The 19,780-nt window shown below is 43.9% G+C and overlaps 2 protein-coding genes across 14 annotated transcripts in view; one reads left to right on the top strand and one right to left on the bottom strand.

Annotated features, from left to right (window-relative positions):
* Positions 1–3,475, top strand: part of SYTL4 (synaptotagmin like 4) — a 55,828-nt gene extending 52,353 nt beyond the window's left edge. For all 12 annotated transcript variants that reach the window (XM_055376552.2, XM_055376544.1, XM_055376549.1 and 9 more), the window contains one exon: positions 1,791–3,475. In XM_055376552.2, coding sequence (XP_055232527.1) covers positions 1,791–1,939 — 149 coding nt within the window. In that variant the 3' untranslated portion in view covers positions 1,940–3,475. The remainder of the gene's footprint in view (positions 1–1,790) is intronic.
* SRPX2 (sushi repeat containing protein X-linked 2) overlaps positions 2,177–19,780 on the bottom strand; it is a 32,096-nt gene continuing 14,492 nt past the window's right edge. Inside the window, exons 4-11 of one of the 2 annotated variants that reach the window (XM_004064493.5) lie at positions 15,920–16,111; positions 13,331–13,507; positions 12,912–13,038; positions 12,624–12,745; positions 11,021–11,200; positions 10,547–10,680; positions 8,601–8,722; positions 2,177–7,166 (exon numbers count right to left, since the gene is read on the bottom strand). In XM_004064493.5, coding sequence (XP_004064541.1) covers positions 6,986–7,166; positions 8,601–8,722; positions 10,547–10,680; positions 11,021–11,200; positions 12,624–12,745; positions 12,912–13,038; positions 13,331–13,507; positions 15,920–16,111 — 1,235 coding nt within the window. In that variant the 3' untranslated portion in view covers positions 2,177–6,985. The remainder of the gene's footprint in view (positions 7,167–8,600; positions 8,723–10,546; positions 10,681–11,020; positions 11,201–12,623; positions 12,746–12,911; positions 13,039–13,330; positions 13,508–15,919; positions 16,112–19,780) is intronic. The other variant, XM_063702944.1, reaches the window with a different exon arrangement.

The following is a 19,780-nucleotide window of genomic DNA, read 5'->3' as shown; positions in this document are numbered from 1 at the left end:
CTACCTACCAGGGGTGAATACAGATATGCTCTGGTATTTCCAATCTTATGAAACAAAAACAAACCTTTCCTTGACTACACGTTCCCCTTCTAGTTTCTTAGAAAGAATTGTCTCCACTTCTCACCTCTCCTTCAGCTCTCCTTCACTGTGATCTGGCTTTTGTCCCACCACTCTGCTGAGCAGTTGCTCTTGCCAAAGTGTTGTTCTCATCTCACTAGAATTTTCAGCACCATTTAACATGCTAGATCACTCCTTTTCGCTTGAAACGCTGAACTTCTATTGACACTGCATTCTGATTCCCTTTTAAGTCACTGCTCACCCCTTCTCAGTTTTCTTTGTAGGTGCTGCATTCTATACCCAAACTCTAAATGTTGGTGCTTGGCAGAGCTTAGTCTCGGATCCTCTTCTTTGCCCTCTCCCTAGTCTCTGTACTTGTATATTAATATACTTATATATTAATAATCACACAGAACATTTAACATGAAGCATATAGACTGATGTTTTTACACATGTAAGCCAATTCATGTCAGTCCCCTGTTAAAACCCCTCAGTGGCTTTCTGTTGTGCTTAGAAAACAATCCAAAGTTCTTAACATGCCTACAGGCCCCTGTGTAACCTGGGTCCTCTATTCCTTTCTGATTCATCTTGTATCACTCTTCCCCTTGCTCACTGTGCTTCAATCACAATGACTTTCTGCTCTCCAAATATACCAAGCTCATTCCCACTTCAGAACCTTTGCAATTATTGTTTTCTCTGAATGGAAAGTCTGGTTCTTTCTTATCCTTCAGGTCTTGGCTCAAATGTCACCTTCTCAGAGAGTCCTCAGACCACTCCATCTGCACAGTAGTTCGTAGTTCCTGAGTCAGTCACTATACATCACCCTGTTTATTTACATCATAATGTTAACCTCACTGTCTGAAATACTCTTATTGGTTTGCTTGTATATTTTCTGTCTTCCCTATTCAAATGAAAGTTGCCTGAGGACAGAGACTTTTTCTGCTTTGTTTACTAGTGTCTCTAGAGCCTAGAAGAGTACCTGGCACACAGTAGGCACTCAATAAATGTTTGCTGAATTAATGGATGAATATATAAGAGAATATGAATGGGGCCACATACGATCCTCACTTCTGACCTGGAGTCTGCAGCTAGAGGAGAGGCGTTTAGCTTTAAAAGAAAAAAGTTGGCTGGGAGCGGTGGCTCACACCTGTAATCCCAGCACTTTGGGAGGCTGAGGCAGGCAGATCACGAGGTCAAGAGATTGAGACCATCCTAGCCAACATGGTGAAACCCCGTCTCTACTAAAAATACAAAAAAATTAGCTGGGCGTGGTGGCGCAGGCCTGTAGTCCCAGCTACTCCGGAGGCTGAGGCGGGAGAATCGCTTGAACCCAGGAAGCAGAGGTTGCAGTGAGCCAAGATTGTGCCACTGCACTCCAGCCTGGCGACAGAGCGAGGCTCTGTCTCAAATTAATAATAATAATAAAAGAAAAATGTTTAAGTACAGTTGGCAATAGCCCTGGCATGAGTTGTCAGGCACTAGAACTCTGTAACAGCCTCAGAATAAGAAGTCTCTAGTGACTGCGTGCCATTTGGAGTCTGATTTCATCAACCCAGAGTCTCTTGACAGAGTCTCAGGAATACAGGTGAGGGAGCACTTCCCAGACTGCTGTGGCCATTAGCCCATCTTCGTAGGAAACTGTTATGGGGTGGCTAATCTTGCTGTACAACCCATCTTCCTTGGTGGGCTGAGAGTGGGGCCCCTCTTTAGCCTCCTCTGGTGTTTCTCCTCAGGGATCAGTAATGGGGAAGTGGTGGACTGGATGGACTCGACTGGGGAAGAAGTGAGCCTGTGGCAGAAGATGCGACAGTACCCAGGGTCTTGGGCAGAAGGGACTCTGCAGCTCCGTTCCTCAATGGCCAAGCAGAAGCTGGGTTTATGAGTCCCTGTCCTCTTCTGCAGGTCCAGCCCTGGCGAGGGCAGGTCAGAGGAAGTGAAGAAATCAAGAGCAAAGATTTATAATTTAATGTGTATGTGTGTGTGTGTGTGTGTGTGTGTGTGTGTGTGTGTGTATGTGTACAAACATGTATTTTCTGCAAATCTCATTATGCTGGCTAGAGTGATGCAGACTTGTTCTCCTTTTTAAAGCAGTCTCAAGAATAAGCATTTCTTTAAAATGTTTCTGTGTATAATCTAGTATATTTTCAGAGTCCATTTTTTCTTATGTCTTTATAAGGTTTACTTAACTTAAAAACAGCTTTTAAAACAACCTTTTATCTTCTGTCTTGCTATCATTGTTCCTACTTCCCTAGGAAGCCCTGGCTACCTTTGGCATTAGGACCAGTCTGGGTTTTAAGGCTCTGGGAAGCAGGGTTGGTTAGTAAAGACAGGAATGTGGGGGAGAGGTGAGTAGTTCCTTCCTCTTTCTCCTCTCCAATTTATGCTTTTAACTTATTTTCTACCTGGATAAACTTCTGGAACTTGGCTTTTAAATTTAACTTTTCTAGTTTTTAAGCAGTTTCCACCTTGCTTTGGTCTAATGCTTTTCTTTGAAATGCTAACAGAATTCCCAAGCTTTTTCCAGTTCTAGATATCTTTACTAGACCTTTGGGGGACTCTTATAATGGAGCTGCTTTCGAAAAGCACTTTAATTAGATAATGTATTTTGACTAAATCACGAGGATGCACAGTGAGAGCTTCTAGCTGATCTCAGAGGACCAGAGTGACTGAGGGTAAAGTGTCTCACAGCCCATGCTGAATTTTCTGCATTTTAAACTGATACTGCAGTCATTGGAGAGAGAGCTCCTCATTTCTCGAATGAAAGATGAGATATATTCATCCTCATGTACCACATCTGTCTTAGTGTTTGCGTCTGGGGTGTGTTATCAAACAGAGCATGGTCTACATCCCACTGTGTCAACCAGAAGAACCAAGTGTTATCTCAATTGGTCCAGTGTTTCTCCAGGCTGGGGACTGTTAAGGGCTCTAAGGGAATGTAGACAGAGTCTCCCTGTTATTCTGACTTCCTGCTTGATGAGCTTTCAGTTCCTGTTTTTGCTATTGTTTCCTAAGTTTGACCTACATATTACATGGGTGTAGTGTGTTGAGGCTTTTCAAAGAAGGGTCTAGTGAGCTAAGTTTCATCTTCTGGTACTCATTGATCCAAACTGACCTTTCTATTCTCATAAGCGTTTCTACCCAAAGTTGTGTGTGGAAGGAGTGTATAGCAGAGAGGAAATCCCTTTCAACAGAGTCAGCTGCTAACTGATTTCCTATAAGCACACTGGATTAAGGGCAGCTACAATGGTTTCTATTGTATGTATGAACCGAATGGAGGAATGTTTTCAAAGATTGATTTGGTGTGGATTGCAATTGTAATGGAAGGCATAACTTGGGATCCCGGGTTGTAACTTGCTCTTTTGTTTCCCACCCCCCTGACATGTATGTGTGCTTTAATAAAGCTTTCTCACTTGTCAAACGTTTGCATTTGTTAGTTCTATAAATGCTTTTGTCTCTGATGTCCTAACTCACTGTTGCTTTTCCCCTGGCTTGAAGGATAAGAACCAAAGTGATAAATGCTCTTCCCTAACCATCCTATGCTGATTGAAGAAAATTCACCTTTCCCCGCATTGCTGCCTGATACCTTAAATGCCTGATACTTTCGCTGAGCTTGATCCCTCATCCTTTGTATTTGGTATCTAAGGAGAACACTGAGAAATCATCTTAAAAGTGGCACCACTTTTCTATCTCGTAACAAAGGAACTCTTCCTTTAGCTTTGCAGACCCTCCTATACTGGAGGAAGGAGAGAGATGTTCATACAGGAGGTGAGGGAAGACATTCCCTGCTATAAGCACTTCTTTCTGGATCCTTCAATTTCTCTGGGAGGCGGGGACTTTTTCTTTTACTCCTCCTACCATTATGTAGTTTTGAGAGAGAAATAACACAGGTGCCAAGTAACCCAGCTCAGAAATAAGGCTCTTGATTTCTAGGTAGAACCCAAGCAATTCTTGACCTCTTGTGCAAAAGGGCATTAATATATATCAAATGCTTTTTATGTGCAAGGCTTCATATACTATTTCTTTAATTTCTCCAACCACTTTATGAAGTAGGAAATCTTCCCTTTTTACAGATGAGGAAACTCAAGCCTACTGTCACGTGACAGAGTTGGGCTTTGAATCAAAGTCTGACTCTACTGCACCACGTGGCCTCCTGTGAGAATGGTATGTGTGTTATGGGTGAAGAGTCAAAGGAAGACATGACTTATCTCTTCTAAAATATCTTAAATAAGTTCAATTTACAAAAAGTAGGACAATCAGAATGCTTTGGATATTACCTAGCCAACTTAGTGACTGTACTGCTTGTGAGTGAGTGTGTGTGTATGTGAGAGAGAGAGAGACAGAGAAATAGGGGAGAGGAATAGGCAGGATAAGAGAGAATGGGGCAGCAGGGAGAAGTGGGGGAGAGGTGGGCAGAGAGAGAGGTACAATATATACAGGGGTCGGGCTAGCCCCTTTGGGTCTGGCTGTGGGTCTTATTCTGCTGCTGTCTCTCCCCTACTTTAGGAGTTGGGATTTCTCAAATCCTCATCTTCAAAGGACTACAAAGGAGGTTACTGTAAAACTTTACCTAAAGAAAGCAAGACTGACTTGACTATTCAAAATGAAATTAAACAAAAGCTCCTAAGTTGCATATAAATGTTCCTTGAGTCAGGTCCAGGTGGAGCTCTGTTCAGGAGGTAGTAGGCCTCCTCTGTTTGGGCCTTTGACCTGCTAGTATGTCCTGGCTTGCCCCATTTGAAGTGTTAGTGATAAAGACAACGAAGGGCATTCATCTCGCCCAAGGTGCAGTCTTTGCCTTTGGAACTACAGAGCTAGTCTGACCAGAAATTTCCCACATGAACTCATTGTATCTGCCTCTGCCCATAACTTGCCTGCTGCCTCTCACAGTTCCCATATTTCCCTGGAGGGAAGAGGGAGAAGGGACCTTTTTGCTCCAACTTTGAACATTTCCTCCATGTTCCATTCTACCCAGCAACTCCCTAATTTTTTATATTGCATTTTAAAAATGAGATTTCCACTAAAACCCCAGTGGAAGGAGATTCTCTCTGACTTACTGCTCCCCCAATTTGTTCTGGGCTCATGATTTATGTCCCATCACTCTGCTTTCAAGACTGAATTTTCTCAGGTTGAGACCCTTTCATTTCCCTCTTTCCTCCTGAGCCCACTCTGAGCCTTGTGTCTGGGTAGGATTATAGAACATGGAAAGTTTCTCCTTGCTTACAGCTTTCAGTTGTCTTTAAATGGAAAGTAGGAAAAGAAGTAGCGTCAGGATGGCATAATGTCTAAGAAGAACATTGCCTCTAGAGCCAGGCTGCTGGTGTTGAAATCCTGACTCTGCCACTTACTAGCTGTCTGATCTTAGGCAAATTACCTAATCTCACTCAGCTTCAATTTCCTCATCTGTAAAATGGGGTTAATAACAGTACCTACCTCACAGGGTTCTTGTGAAGACTTCGGAGTCAATCAGTAGAGTGTTTAGAACAGCACCTGGCACATAGTGCTTGAGCATTATGAGCTCTGCCTCCCCACCCAGCCTGCTTCCTTCTCCCCTCAAGTCATCCACTGATGACCCCCTGAGTAAAGCTGAAGGAGAGAGGCTGCTGAGTCTTAGCTATGACTCTGGGTTCCATGACTGTATGAAAGAAGGTTCTCAGCAGCAAGGGAGAGAACACTTTTCTTTCAGACACTGGCACACCATTGAGAGGGACTGCAGTCAGAGCAGGGATCTGTGTGTGGCTCCACCTCGAATTTTAGGCCTGGTAAGGCTTGATTTTGTGCTGCTGTAGCTCCCACCTGCTCTGTGCTCATCTCTCAAAAGGGGACAAGTATCTGAAGAAGTTAATACATGAGGCTGAGTCTGTTTTTCTTTTCTTTCCCTACGACCTGCAGTGGTGGTTTTGAAGTTTCCTAAGTAACAAGCTGGGGACTCCTCTGAGGAAGGGAGAGAATCGTTTGCCTTCTGCTACAGAAACGGGAGGCCTCAGGAAGAAGGGGTTCTTGCCCGTGAGCCAGCTGGAGGGCCCCAGAGAACATTCTGCTCTGATTGGATACATCTTACCAAGCTCTCTCCCACTGCAGGGTTTTTCTAACAGTGAAGCAATGGTTCAGATAACATTTGCTGCCCAGTGCCCTAGAAGGGGAAATGACAAACAAGTTCAAGAATGTTTTGGGCTGGGTGCGGTGGCTCACGCCTGTAATCCCAGCACTTTGGGAGGCCGAGGCGGGTGGATCACGAGGTCAGGAGATCGAGACCATCCTGGCTAACATGGTCAAAACCCGTCTCTACTAAAAATACAAAACGTTAGCCGGGTGTGGTGGCGGGCGCCTGTAGTCCCAGCTACTCAAGAGGCTGAGGCAAGAGAATGGCATGAACCCAGGAGACGGAGCTTGCAGTGAGCCAAGATCGCGCCACTGCACTCCAGCCTGGGCGACAAGGCAAGACTCCGTCTCAAAAAAAAAAAAAAAAAAAAAAAAGGATGTTTTGTACCCTGCTACCCACCCCTCATCCTATAAGGAAAATCCAGCTACACTTGCTTAAAGTGTAAGCTGGTTTCTGTTGTGCTCGTGCTGCCCTCTGCTGTCACCTCAGGGTAGAGGAACCAGTTAAAACAGCCAGTTCATCAGTGAATTTAGGATTTACTTTTCTGAAAGACTTTGGAGAGCTGGGCAGGGGCCCGGGTTAGGAAAGGAAGAACTTCTACCCCCAACCCACTGCCCAAGGCCTGTCCTCAGTCCCTACCTAGCTTCTAGGGAAACTATTACACAGTCCTAAAAGGATGCCTGGAAACACTGCAGGATTTGTCAAACTCACCCACCTCAGAGTCCTGTCCCTAGAACTGTGGGAAAACATTTCCTCCTTTTATTAGGTCCCAGTTTCAGCTAACTAGAGGAGCTTTTCCCTTGACTTTAACCATGCCCTGGCTCAAGTTCACTCGCATATGTCCCTTTGCTCCCGACGCTGGGTCAACTCCTGATTGCTCAGTAGGTAGTCATCAATGAATGTGAAGATTTCCTCGGGGGTGACAGGTTCCATGTAGCGGTCTCGGTCAATACCCTGCTTGTCAATCAACACCATGTTGAAGTAGGAGCGAGTGAGGCGCTGAAATTGCCTAGAGAGAGCAGCCCAGGGAGGTATGAGACCTTGTCTGGGCACCCATCCCCACTGGCTCTACTACCCTCTGACTTTTTGCAGCTCCACTCATGGACTAATTCCTTCCCCACCTCATCCCTGGTCCCCATTCCCTCTACTTCCTGTCTCAAGTCGCTTTGTTTTTCTGTGTTCAGATTCTACTCTTGCTGCCTCTATGCATCTAGTTCTGCTAAGCTGTCCCTTCCTCACCTCAGCTGCAACAGCTTTGTTATTAACAGGCAGTGCTTTCATTGTAGGCCCCTTTAAGCAGGGCTATCACATATTGCTGTGCAGGCTGCACAGGGTGACTCCAGGGGCCACCCGCTTCAGAGACTGTGCTGTGTATGCACATCATACATGGCAGCCCTTAGGTTGATAAATACCTTCTGGTTAACTCTTCCATCTGTAGCTGCAAGTCTGCAGTCTCCCTCTGAGGGTTTTCTAGTCTCTTCTCTAACTAGGACTGAATCTTTCTGTCCCCACTGAGACTGCGCTCTAGAGGCAGGAATAGTTTCTCTATCGTTTAGAGGCACTGCTCTAAAACAGAGAAGTGATGGCTTTATTGGCCCTGAATATATGTGAAGGCATTAGAAGGGTGATACTGGATAGATAATGAGGAAGACCCACTTCTTCCATCACCTGTCACCTCTAATGTTCTCTTCCCCAGGATTTGATAGATATTACTCAGATTTCAGTGCTTAAAGATGCCTTTTGCGGCCAGGCATGGTGGCTCATGCCTGTAATCCCAGCAGGTTGGGAGGCGGAGGTGGGCAGATCGCCTGAGGTCAGGAGTTTGAGACCAGCCTGGCCAATATGGCGAAACCTGTCTCTACTAAAAATACAAAAATTAGCTGGGCGTGGTGGTGCACACCTGTAATCCCAGCTACTCGGGAGGCTGAGGCAGGAGAATCACTTGAACCTGGGAGGTGGAGGTTTCAGTGAGCTGAAATCGTGCCACTGCACTCCAGCCTGGGCGACAAGAGCAAAACTCTGTCTCAAAAAAAAAAAAAAAAAAAGATGGCTTTTGCTCCTTTGGAGACTGAAGGCAAAGAGATGAGGACAGAAAACAAGAGCAGGGGCTTATCTGAGTCAAGTTTGGGTTTACTGTCTCAGCCCTGGCTGTGCTTCAGAGTCCCCTCAGGTGCCTTTGTAAAAGCACATTCCTAAGGTGGTTTAGGATGGGGCCTGGTCATCTGTATTTTAAGCCCTCATTTGATTCTGATGTTCTACCAAAGTAAAGAAACTACTCTCTGGTCTTACCTAATGCATCCATAAGAGTTCAAACGCAAGAAGTGCCGCAAGAGAGTAGTGTCTGATGGTTTCCCCATAGTCCGCTTTTGCCAGTGTCCTGCCTAGGGTTTCTCCCCCCCCCAGCCCCCCCTCCCCCCAAGTTTGGCAGCCTCCCAGCCTGGACCTGAGCTCCTCGATGATGTTGGCTGACAGCTGTTGCTCCCGGATGCGCCCCACCTCCTGAGGTGGCTGTCCCACCAGTTCAATGATGGTCACATGCCGCAAATCCAGTCCACAGGTGGATTGCTGGGAGGGAGACAGAACATTTTACGCAACAGAGCTGTGCGTTCAAACCTAAGGCTACTTGGCTGATTCCTCCTGGGACCATATGAAGCAGTGTGGGAAAGGAGCTCCTTCTCCCCCAATGATCACGCAATCACACTGTGGGGTCTACAACAACCTGTTCCCTCTGTCATTCCTGAAGTACTTGCCCCAACAGTGTTTCCTTCATTCTACTGAAAACAGTTACACAAAGTGGGGTAGAGAAGAGAAATTCAATGAGTAAATTGCAGGAACATAATCATTGTTTAGCTTTGCATAGGTTTTAAATTACATAAGTTCTTGATGGATAGCCAATGTGATATGATAATGGCTGTTGTTTATTGAATACACAAACCTAATGCTTTGTAGACATAATCTAATCTTCACAACACCCCTCACAAGCCAGGTGGTGACAATAACATGCTGAGCCAAGATTCAAACTGAGGACTGATGCCCCCTGCCCAAGCGTGTGCTCTTTACCAATAGGCTACCTGGCCAGGGCCTTCGCTCGGTCTCCAGGATTTCTCCAAAATTGTGCCCAGTGCTCTTTTTATTACCCCTTGTTACCTTCCTTGCACTGGGCAGTGCAGCTTGCAGTCCTACCCCAGATCTCTGTCCTGCCTTGTCTTGCAGGATCACCTGCTAGCCAGTTACCAGGGTGAGGTTTAAAGAGGCCTTGAATACTCCCCGGCACCCCACCTCTGTTTCGTCTTTGGGCTTCCCCTCTAGTCCTCACCCTCAGAGTCACTATGCTTGCTGACAGGTTCCTTTTCTTGTTCTTACTCCCTTGCTTCCAACTGAACTGTTGCCTTTGTCAGTCTTTTTGGATCTCTGGATGAATAAGGCCCTCTTTTTGGTCTAGACCCTCCAGGGTTCTTTTTTTTTTTTTGTAAAACTGCTTCCATCCTGGGCCTCTGAATATTCACTAGGCAACTTCTAAGATTCAATCTTTAGAAACCTCCTAAGTAGCTTTTTCTCCCACGTGGGTATCCAGCCCCTTGTAGCTCCCCAGAGCTGCTTCTCTTAGTCTTGTCAGCACACCCTGAATTATCTTCAGTAACCTAGCTTGTTCTTTTATAAGTCCCCAAAATCATATTTATTCTGTCCTATTGACCTCTCCCTACCAGTGGCTTTGGCTAGGTATCTCTTATGTTAAAAACTGCCATGCAACTCTCTCATTTTACTTTGAGATATCATAACGCTTTTCCTTCTTTTTTGCTACTGGTAGTGGCTAAGAGGACAGATTCTGCAGCCAGACTCCCTGTGTTCAATCCCAGCTCCACCACTTACTAGCTAGTGACCTTGGGCAAGTGACTTAATCCCTATGCATCAGTTTCCTCACCTATTCAATGGGGATAACGATAGTATCTACCTCCAAAGGGTTGTTGTGAGAATTGGATGGATATGTGTAAAACCCATAGATCGGTACTGGATAGCTACATAGCACTTACTGCATAAGTGTTTGTTAGCGCTGTTATTCCTTGAAAACATAAATGTACTTAATTCCCAACATTTACATTTGATCATAGCTGTCTTGCAAGTCTCTTCAGAGTGCTTTGCCACACTCCCTTCCCATCTTTCACCCAGCTCCCTGCAAGTCACAGCCACCACTCCAGTGACTTTATTGCCTTTTCAGTAAAAACAGTTTTTTAAATGTGCTAAATATGTCTATGGTAAAACTGATCAAATGCTATCCACAAAAAGTTTCAGGAAGTAGGTAAGGTTTGTGCTGCAGAGAACAACTCTGATTTGGAAAAGGTAAGGGATAATTTACAGGAGCTAAGCCCTCTTTAGGGGAGTGGGCCTTACCTGTAGCATAGAGATCTGCATTTTATAATATCGGTTGGAAGGATCAGGAGCTGAGATGATGAGGAGTCGCTGTTTCTCATAGAATTGATCCAAGAGACCAGCAGCTGAGTTGACGTTGACGTTAATCTTCATAGCTAGGGCAGAAGCAGGTGACCAGTCAGAGTACGGCTTTCTCCTCCATCCCAGCTTAGGTAACCTAACATCTTGAGGTGTTCCAGTCTTTCAGGTTACCTCTCTCTGGCTGTTTCTCCCATCCCTTGGGGGGAATCCTAAAAGAACACTTAGAGATTTTAAACCCTTCTTCTTGGGGTAGGAGTAGTCTACGGGGGAATGTTGGCCTTTAAATTAGACACATCCCAGAACCCCCCTTTCCCACATCATATACATTGTTATTGGACCCCTGTCCATGAGGAAGATCTTCCAAAGTTCCCCTGATCACCACATCCACTTGCCCCATTCCCCGGTTTCACTCACGAGCACAGATTGGTGGTGAACCTGACCACTGGCGGCTGGACTGACAGACCCGGGAGGGTGTCCCCTGGCGATCATAACCGCCATCACAGTGGTATTCACAGGTGGCACCATAGTTGTCCCCCGCTGAGGTGCAGGTGAGGTAGCCGTGCTGCGGAGGTTTCAGAGTTGGGCAGCGTCTCACTGTCAGGGAGGAGCTCAAGTTAGAAGTTATGGTGTTTCTTGGCCGGGCGCGGTGGCTCACGCCTGTAATCCCAGCACTTTGGGAGGCCGAGGCGGGCGGATCACGAGGTCAGGAGATCGAGACCATCCTGGCTAACATGGTGAAACCCCGTCTCTACTAAAAATACAAAAAAAATTAGCCGGGCGTGGTGGCGGGCACCTGTAGTCCCAGCTACTCGGGAGGCTGAGGCAGGAGAATGGCGTGAACCTGGGAGGCGGAGCTTGCAGTGAGCTGAGATTGTGCCACTGCACTCCAGCCTGGGCGACAGAGCCAGACTCCGTCTCAAAAAAAAAAAAAAAAAAAAAAAAAAGAAGTTATGGTGTTTCTTATAAGAAGGAAAGGCTAAGAGGGTGCCCATGCTGGGCTTTCTAGACCAGAAGACTTAGGATGATCAGAAAAATGGCTTTTCTATATTTCCACTGGCTGGGGATAGAGCTGGAATTTTCCTTTCTTAAGGAATTAAATCTGAAATGCAGACAAAGGTTTGTAAAGTCTGGAAACACAGGTGAATATACATGTTGTTATCAAAAGACTGACAATCTTTAAAAGAAAATATTGCCATCTGTTTCCAGACTTTATGGACATGCTGTGTAAAGATGACTACCTTGCAGAATTCCTCTTAATAACAGAAATAAGTTGGAGGAATCTTAAATGTTCATTGGTGGGAGAAGGGTTAAGCAAATTATGTTATATTTTTAGAGTAGAATATTATGCTGTCATTAAAAATATTTCTGAAGAATTTTTAAATAACATGGGAAAATTACTTTGTTAATGAAAAGTGAAAAGGATGATTTATGGATGTACAGTACAATCTCAACTATATATTTTTTAAAGTATGTATAGAAAAAAGACTGGAAGGAAAATACCAAAAAGTTAATAGCAGTTGCCTCTGGACGATGGGGTAATAGATTTTTCCCCTTTATATATTTCCTTATTTATCAAATGTTCAACAATAAGCATGAATTATTTTTATAATGAGAAAAGCAAAACAAAACAATACAACACAAAGCAAAGAGGAAGAATCAGGCAGCCAACACCACCAATTTTATCAGAGGTGAACGACAGAATGAAGGCTGATTACATGTGATCATTTTGAAGTCTAAGAAAAGAAGTGGATAAAGAATATCCTTGTGGATTTTATCTGGATTTAGGATAATGAGAGTCTTGTTGATGAGAGTCTTGTTGGAGAGTCAAGGTTTCAGAAACATATGTATGCACATGCAACTCTGGCTTCCTAAATAAGCCTGTTTGGTGAACTTGTTTTTCTCCTCTCCCAGTATAAATGAGGTGTGTCTCTTCCAGGCATAGAGAGGAGAGACATGGGGTGGGTCAGGGTAGAGCAGGATTAATGAACAATATGGAAACTAAATAATTCTTTCTGACCTTGTACTTTCACAATGAACTTGCAGCTGGCTCGGTTGTAGGCTCGGTCATAGGCAGTGTAACGAATCACATGCTCTCCTTCGGGAAAGTGAGAGCCAGGCTCAGGGCCCCGAAGTGTCACCCTGCATGGGACAGGGTGAAATAAACACTGAGGAAAGAGACCCTTAGAATTGAAGTCTGAGGCACATCCCCACTGTCACCTTAGCCTGTACAGTTTCAATGTGACCAGCCTGAATGACTGAGAGAAGCCGAGGGAAGGCATAAGAGGTATCCATTATTCAGGCTCACCTGGTGATGGTACCATCAGCAGAATCTTTCACCAACGGTGGGTCCCAGTATACTCGAGCAGTCAATTTCTCTGGCTCTGCCATCTTCTCACGTGAGTGGGGACAGCGGATCTTGGGGGGATCTATGTCTGCCAGGATGAAAAATCAAGTGCTGACTCGTGGGCCCCTTACTTTGCCTGGAGGGAATCCATTGAAGCAATGCCACACAACACTGGGTAGATAAAAAGTTCAAGGTGCTCAAGGAAACTGGGGAAGAAAGCGCAACTTCAGGGGAGAAGATCATTTTGTTTAGCAAATACCCAGGGTGCCACCCTCATAGCTAAGAGGAATGCCTTCTGTGGTGAGAATTCCACATCTTTTGTCGATATAATGCTGGGGTGGCTCTTTGCACCAGGACAACTGGGAGCAACCAGCATTTACCTACACATACAGGCTCGCCTCCACTCCATCTCCCATCTTCCATGCAGATTCGGCTGCGATCACCTTCCAGGTGGTAGCCACTGGAACAGCTGTAGTCACAGCGAGAGTCAAGAAGCACTCCATTTGTGCAGGTGTAAGTGCCACTAGTGATGAATGGTAGTGCGTGGCATCTCATCTCTAAGAGAAAACCAAGTGGCAAGCTCAGTGGCTTGTGCGACTATCTGGAGGTGATGCCTGGGCATCTAGCACAGGGAGAAACATCAGAAAGAGCAGAAAATACAGAAACCCTACCTGAATTGCCCTTACATTTTTGTGCCTAACTGCCTTTTTCCCTAATTGTCTTTGTATTTTCATAAAGTATAGCAGCACCCTTGGGCAGGGGGGTGTCAAAAAAGTAAATTACTTGTCCAAGCATATAGACTTCAAAATCAGACCTAACACTGTACATTGTCAAAATCCATAGAATATACAACAAGAGTGGGCCTTAATATAATCTATGGAATTCAGGTGACAATGATGTATTAATTTATGTTCGTCAACTGTAAAAAATGTACCACTCTGGTGGGGGATGTTGACAACAGGGGAGGCTGTACATGTGTGGGTGCTGGGGATAAATGGGAAATATCTGTATCTTTCATTCAATTTTGCTGTGAACTTAAAACTTCTCTAAACAAATAGAATCTATTTTAGAGGGGGAAGGAAAACAACTTATCAGGAGCAAAAAAAAAAAAAAAATCAGACCTGACTTTGCATCCCAGTTCTACCTCTTACTAGCTCTGTAACTTTAAGAAGTTGCCTCATCTCTTTGAGTCTCAGTGTTTTCTTCAGTGAAATGTGGATACCTCATAGGATTGTTGTATAAATTAAAAGAGACAATGCATATATCCTCTGGGCTCATTTAAGGCCTTAGCAACTGTTAATTTTTGTCTCTTATTCCTCAAATGCTAGATGCCCTTGAGCACGTTCAAAGCTTCTTTTCTCCTCCAGGCATACTCAATATAATTTTGGGGCTCCCGTAGGTACTGCTCAGCTGAGGCTCACTTACATGCCAACTTGGGCTGACTCTCTGTCTGGGCGAGAATACAAGTCAGACCAGTGCCTGGAGGGCCAGGTGTGGTATTTGGTAAAAGAGGAATCCATGTGCCTTGGACACCACATGTGGCAGAGGTGGAGCCTGTCACCATGGATTAATTGTGGGCCTATGCTTGCCAAAGTATTGTTGGAGATACCTGATGCTTGAGAGAAGGAGGCCATATATTCCTTTAGGTTGTCTAACTTCTAATCCTGCCTAAGTTCAATTGTTGGAGCTTTGAATAAAGATCTGTATAAGCTATGTTCATTTTGTTGCTTGGCAAACCAGACTTAAAGATTATTGCATTTTCTGTTTTCCAGTGTCCCTTTGTAAAGACCTATGCAAAAATGACCTTTTTGAAATCAGGGCGAAGAGAAAAGATTTGTCTCTTCAGATGAATGTGTTTGCTTAGTATCATATGACAGGAAAAATGATAGATCCAAAGCATTTGCCCTTTTGTCTCTTATGAGGAAAGTCAAAGCTAGATTCAGTGCTCAAATGTAGTAATTGACTCATTGTAGGCACCTGGAAATATGTATGTCACCATTATTTTAATTGGTTTTATGTTCACTTGTACTTTACAGCCCTGTATTTTTCAATTGTGTCAGACCGATTCAAATTCCTGTTGAAAATGTTGGGGTCTAAGTCCTGAAACAATTTAATTCCAGTCACCGAGAGGGGTGTGGTGACTGCCTGCTTTCTGGCTATCAAGCTTCTTTTCTCTTCTACAGCGTCTTCTCTGACCAGCCCCATTTCTATATGAATGCTCAGCACTTCTGCATCCAGTTACACCACACTGATGTGCACACATTTGTGTTTCTATCCCATTCATCTATAAGCAGCCTGGGAGTACTTGAAGAATTGAGTAACACAGGAAGTGACCAATACAGGGCTGCACATACATGGGTGTCCTACAAGTGGTGTTCTGCCATGGACATATGGACAGGAAAAGTTCAGCTGCTTAAAGGCTATGGAACTTGAGTAAGAGGTAGAGATTTGGAAGCTGAAGGGGGACGTGATTTGGAATGTGTGTATATCAGCACTTTCACATTCTAGACTTAGGGATTTTTCTTCTGACTTTCAGAAGAAAATTAAGAATAGCAGATGTTTCAGAGCTCCACTGCCAAGGTCTTCTAAGGCTACAGGCCAGGAAGTACAGCAGTTGACCACAAGTGGAAAAGAGTCTAAGACCACACATCCTTAGGAGCTCCAGAAGAAGATCTAGGTCCACAACAGACCTCAGACCCAAGCCTTAGCTCTGGCTGTGCACTCCTGGGCTCCCTGAGACAGAAGAGCTTGTTGCTAGTTAAATGCTCATATTGCCTGGGCAGTAACCCAGAGAAATGGAACTCGAATGTTAGAATGGGGAAAGGCCCTGCTGGGGGGCTTATGGAATATTCTCAATTTGTACTTGAGAGAAGGGCATATTAGTAACACCTCCGGGCATATACCCTCAGCAGCTGGCTGGCTGGCTTCTCTCGCATACATGCATCAGCATATGCACACACACAACTTACGCCTGCAGTAGGCAGTTCCAGACCAACGACGGCTTGGCAGGCATTGCACCGACCTCCTTCCAATCAATCTAAAGCCCCGGTCACAGGAGAGCTCACAACGCGTGCCCAGGCTGCTGTGATAATTTCCTCCCCTCGGTGAGTAGCATGTAGCTTCTCCATCCTGGATATTTAATGTATAACACCATCGGGGGACTGTAGCAATAGAAGAAAGGCAAGCTAGAAGTATAGTAATCAAGACAGTGTGGTGTTGGTGAAAAGACAAATAGGTCAATGGAAAAAAATAGAGAGCCCAGAAGTAAACCCACACAGGTGTGTTGAAATGATTTTTGACAAAAGTACAAAAACAATTCAGTGGAAGAAAGATAGCCTTCAAACAAACGGTGCTGGGGCACTTGTACTTCCATATGCGAAAAAAAAAAAAAAACCCACCTCGACCTAAGTCTCACAGCTTATACAAAAATTAACTCAAATGGGATCATGGACTTGAAAAAACAGGAGAAGGTCACTGGGATTTAGGGCTAAGCAAAGTGGTCTTAGGTATGACACCAACAGCAGAATTAATAAAAGAAAAATTAAAATTTGTTTTTTTGAGACGGAGTCTCACTCTCGCCCAGGCTGGAGTGCAGTGGCGTAATCTCAGCTCACTGCAAGCTCCGCCTCCCACGTTCACGCCATTCTCCTGCCTCAGCCTCCTGAGTAGCTGGGACTACAGGCGCCTGCCATCATGCCTGGCTAAGTTTTTGTATTTTAGTAGAGACGGGATTTCACCGTGTTAGCCAGGATGGTCTCGATCTCCTGACCTTGTGATCCTCCTGCCTCGGCCTTCCAAAATGCTGGGATTACAGGCGTGAGCCACTGCGCCCGGCAAGAAAAATTAAATTTTAATAAATAAATTAATGAATTAACAAATTGGACCTTGTCAAAATTAAAAATTGCTCTGTGAAAAGACAAAGCCATAAAAGGGACTAGTATTTAAAATATAGAAAGAACTCTCAAAACATTGAAAAAGCAAACAATCCAGTTAGAACATGGACAAAAGATATAAACACACATGGCACTGAATAGGATACACTGATGGCAAATAAGCACATGAAAAGATGTTCGCATCATTAATCATTTGGGAAATGCAAATTAAAATCATAATGAGATACTACTTATATATCCATCAGGGAGGGTATCCTTAAAAAAACTGGCAATACCAAGTGTTTGTGAAGATGGAGAGAAACTGGAATTCTCATATATGGCTGGTGGAAATGCAAAAATACAGCCACTTTGGAAAATATTTTGGCTATTTCTTATAAAGGTAACACCTACCTTCTTATAAAGAAAGGTACACTTACCATACAACTCTGCAATCCCACTTAAAGGTATTTATGCCAGTGAAATAAAAACCTGTGTCCACACAAAATCCTGTACACGAGAGTTAAAAGTAGCTCTATTCATAATTGCCAAAAGCTGGAAACAACTCAAATCTCACGTCTTTCTTTTTTTTTTTTTTTTTTTTTTTTGAGACGGAGTCTCCCTCTGTCGCCAGGCTGGAGTGCAGTGGTGCAATCTCGGCTCACGGCAACCTCCGCCTCCCGGGTTCAAGCTTGATTCTCCTGCCTCAGCCTCCCGAGTAGCTGGGACTACAGGCGCAAGCCACCACGCCCAGCTAATTTTTGTATTTAATTTTTGTATTTTTAGTAGAGACGGGGTTTCACCTTGTTGGCTAGAATGGTCTCGATCTCTTGACTTCTTAATCTGCTCGCCTTGGCCTCCTAAAGTGCTGGGATCACAGGCATGAGCCACCGCGCCCAGCCTCAAATGTCTTTCTATGGGTGAATGGCTAAACTAACTGTGGTGTATTCATACAAAAGAATGAAGTGCTGATACATGCAACAACATCAATCAATCTCAAATTTATTTTGGGAAGTGAAAGAAGCCACACTTGAAAAACTACATACTGTAGAATTCCATTTATATAACAAAAATATAGGGACATAGGCAAAAATACAGTGACAGAGTACAGATCAGTGTTTGCCAGAGATTAGGGGTAGAGGTAGGGAATAACATCAAAGGGGAAGCACTGGGCAAGATTTTGAAGTGATGGAACTGTCTCATACTGTGGTGGGAGTTATGTGACCCTATGCAGTTGTCAAAACTCACAGAACTGTACACCAAAAAGAGTGAGTTTTTCTGTATGTATGTTTAAAATAAAAATTTAAAGGATAATACAAAAAAAATGTAAACTAGAGAGAGGAAGGGAATGTGACATCAAAGAAGGAAGAAGGCTTCTTAGGAATTAAAGTCCAATCCCAGTTCAGTACTGAGCACAAAAGGTTATAGGGCTGTTAAATCATAAAGGCATCATAAAGATGCCTCACAGGCTATACAAAATAAATGACTCTTTAGTGGGTTCAGAGTTTAAAGGGGCACATATAAACAAGCAGAGGGCCGCCTGTCCAAGGATGCACACACACAGCATGGCACAGGTCTGTTAGCCTAGGGTTGGGAAGGCTAAAGCCCCATGTGAGTTGACTCAGTTCCCACATCCTAAGGGGGAAAAAAAAAAAAAAGCTTTGAAAAAAAAAAAAAAAGAAGTAGATGAGACACCAAAGGAACAAAGAAAGGCTAGAGCCTCCTTCTGAGTGCAACTGGAGAATGAAGACAGATGACAGTGAGAAATCTTTTCTTCAGTAAACACTACTCTTGGGGCTTCCAGCATTACTTTTGAGCCTGTGGCAGTGACACATGGCTGCCATCTGGAGACACCATCTCCAAATTACAGAAAGTCTTTTAAGCACTACAGTTGCAAAGCTGTTGATTATAAGGCCACAACACATATCACAAAGACCTTATTTGGCAGGCTGGGACCTCAACAATCACTCCCATTCTATATCGCTCCCATAGTCTGTCAAGGAAAATACACATCAGATTGGAATCGGTAGAATAAGTAAGAATGGTAAAGGGAAATATAAAGGTCGGTCTAAATGCTGAGACAGTAGGAGAGGCCCCAACTATTGTAAATAAGTTCAAATTTTCTGACCCAGAAAAAATCCTGGCATAAAGACAAAAACGTTGAAAGGCTGGAGAAGAGCAAACACAATCTCAGTTTTCAAATAAGGAAGAAGTCTCTGGGAACTATAGCCTAGTGACACTGACAGCACTGATAGCATAGTGTTCTAGAATATTTAAACATAAGGCGTATGGCAGTTACCCAGAGAAATAGTGATCTCCAGGAACCCTCTGGAACAAGTAATTCCAGATTGACCTAATTTCCTGTTTGGGTAGGGTCACCAGACTGGTAGAGCAGGGGAAATGGTGGATACACTATGTGGAAGTAAGTGAGGCATGTGACAATGCTTTTCATGTCATTGATGTGGATGAGATGTAATACAGGAGAGGTGACAATATGGTTAAAAATTCATAAGTGGCTGAGCAACTGTACCCAAAGAATGCCCATGGGAAACTGAAACGAGGATGTGGTTAAAAGAAATCAAGAAGGCAATTCCATTTACAATAGCTACAAAGAAATCTAGAAATAAACTTAACCAAAGAAGTGAAAATCTATACACTGAAAATTATAAAACATCGATGAAAGAAATTAAAGAGGACACAAAAATAGATATCCCGTGTTCATGGATCAGAAGAATTAATATTGTTAAAATGACCATATTGCTCAAAGCAATCTACAGATTCAATGCACTTTCTATCAAAATACCAACATCATTTTTCACAGAAATATAAAAAGCAATCCTAAAATTAATATGGAACTAAAAAAGAGCCAGAATAGCCAAAGCAATCTCAAGCAAAAAGAACAAAGCTAGAGGCATCACATTACCTGACTTCAAAATATATTGTAAGGCTATAGTAACCAAA

The sequence above is a fragment of the Gorilla gorilla genome, chromosome X, assembly GCF_029281585.2.
Source record: "Gorilla gorilla gorilla isolate KB3781 chromosome X, NHGRI_mGorGor1-v2.1_pri, whole genome shotgun sequence".
NCBI lineage: Eukaryota > Metazoa > Chordata > Mammalia > Primates > Hominidae > Gorilla > Gorilla gorilla.
Note: the sequence above shows the minus strand (reverse complement) of the source record. Positions and strands in the feature narration are given on the sequence as shown.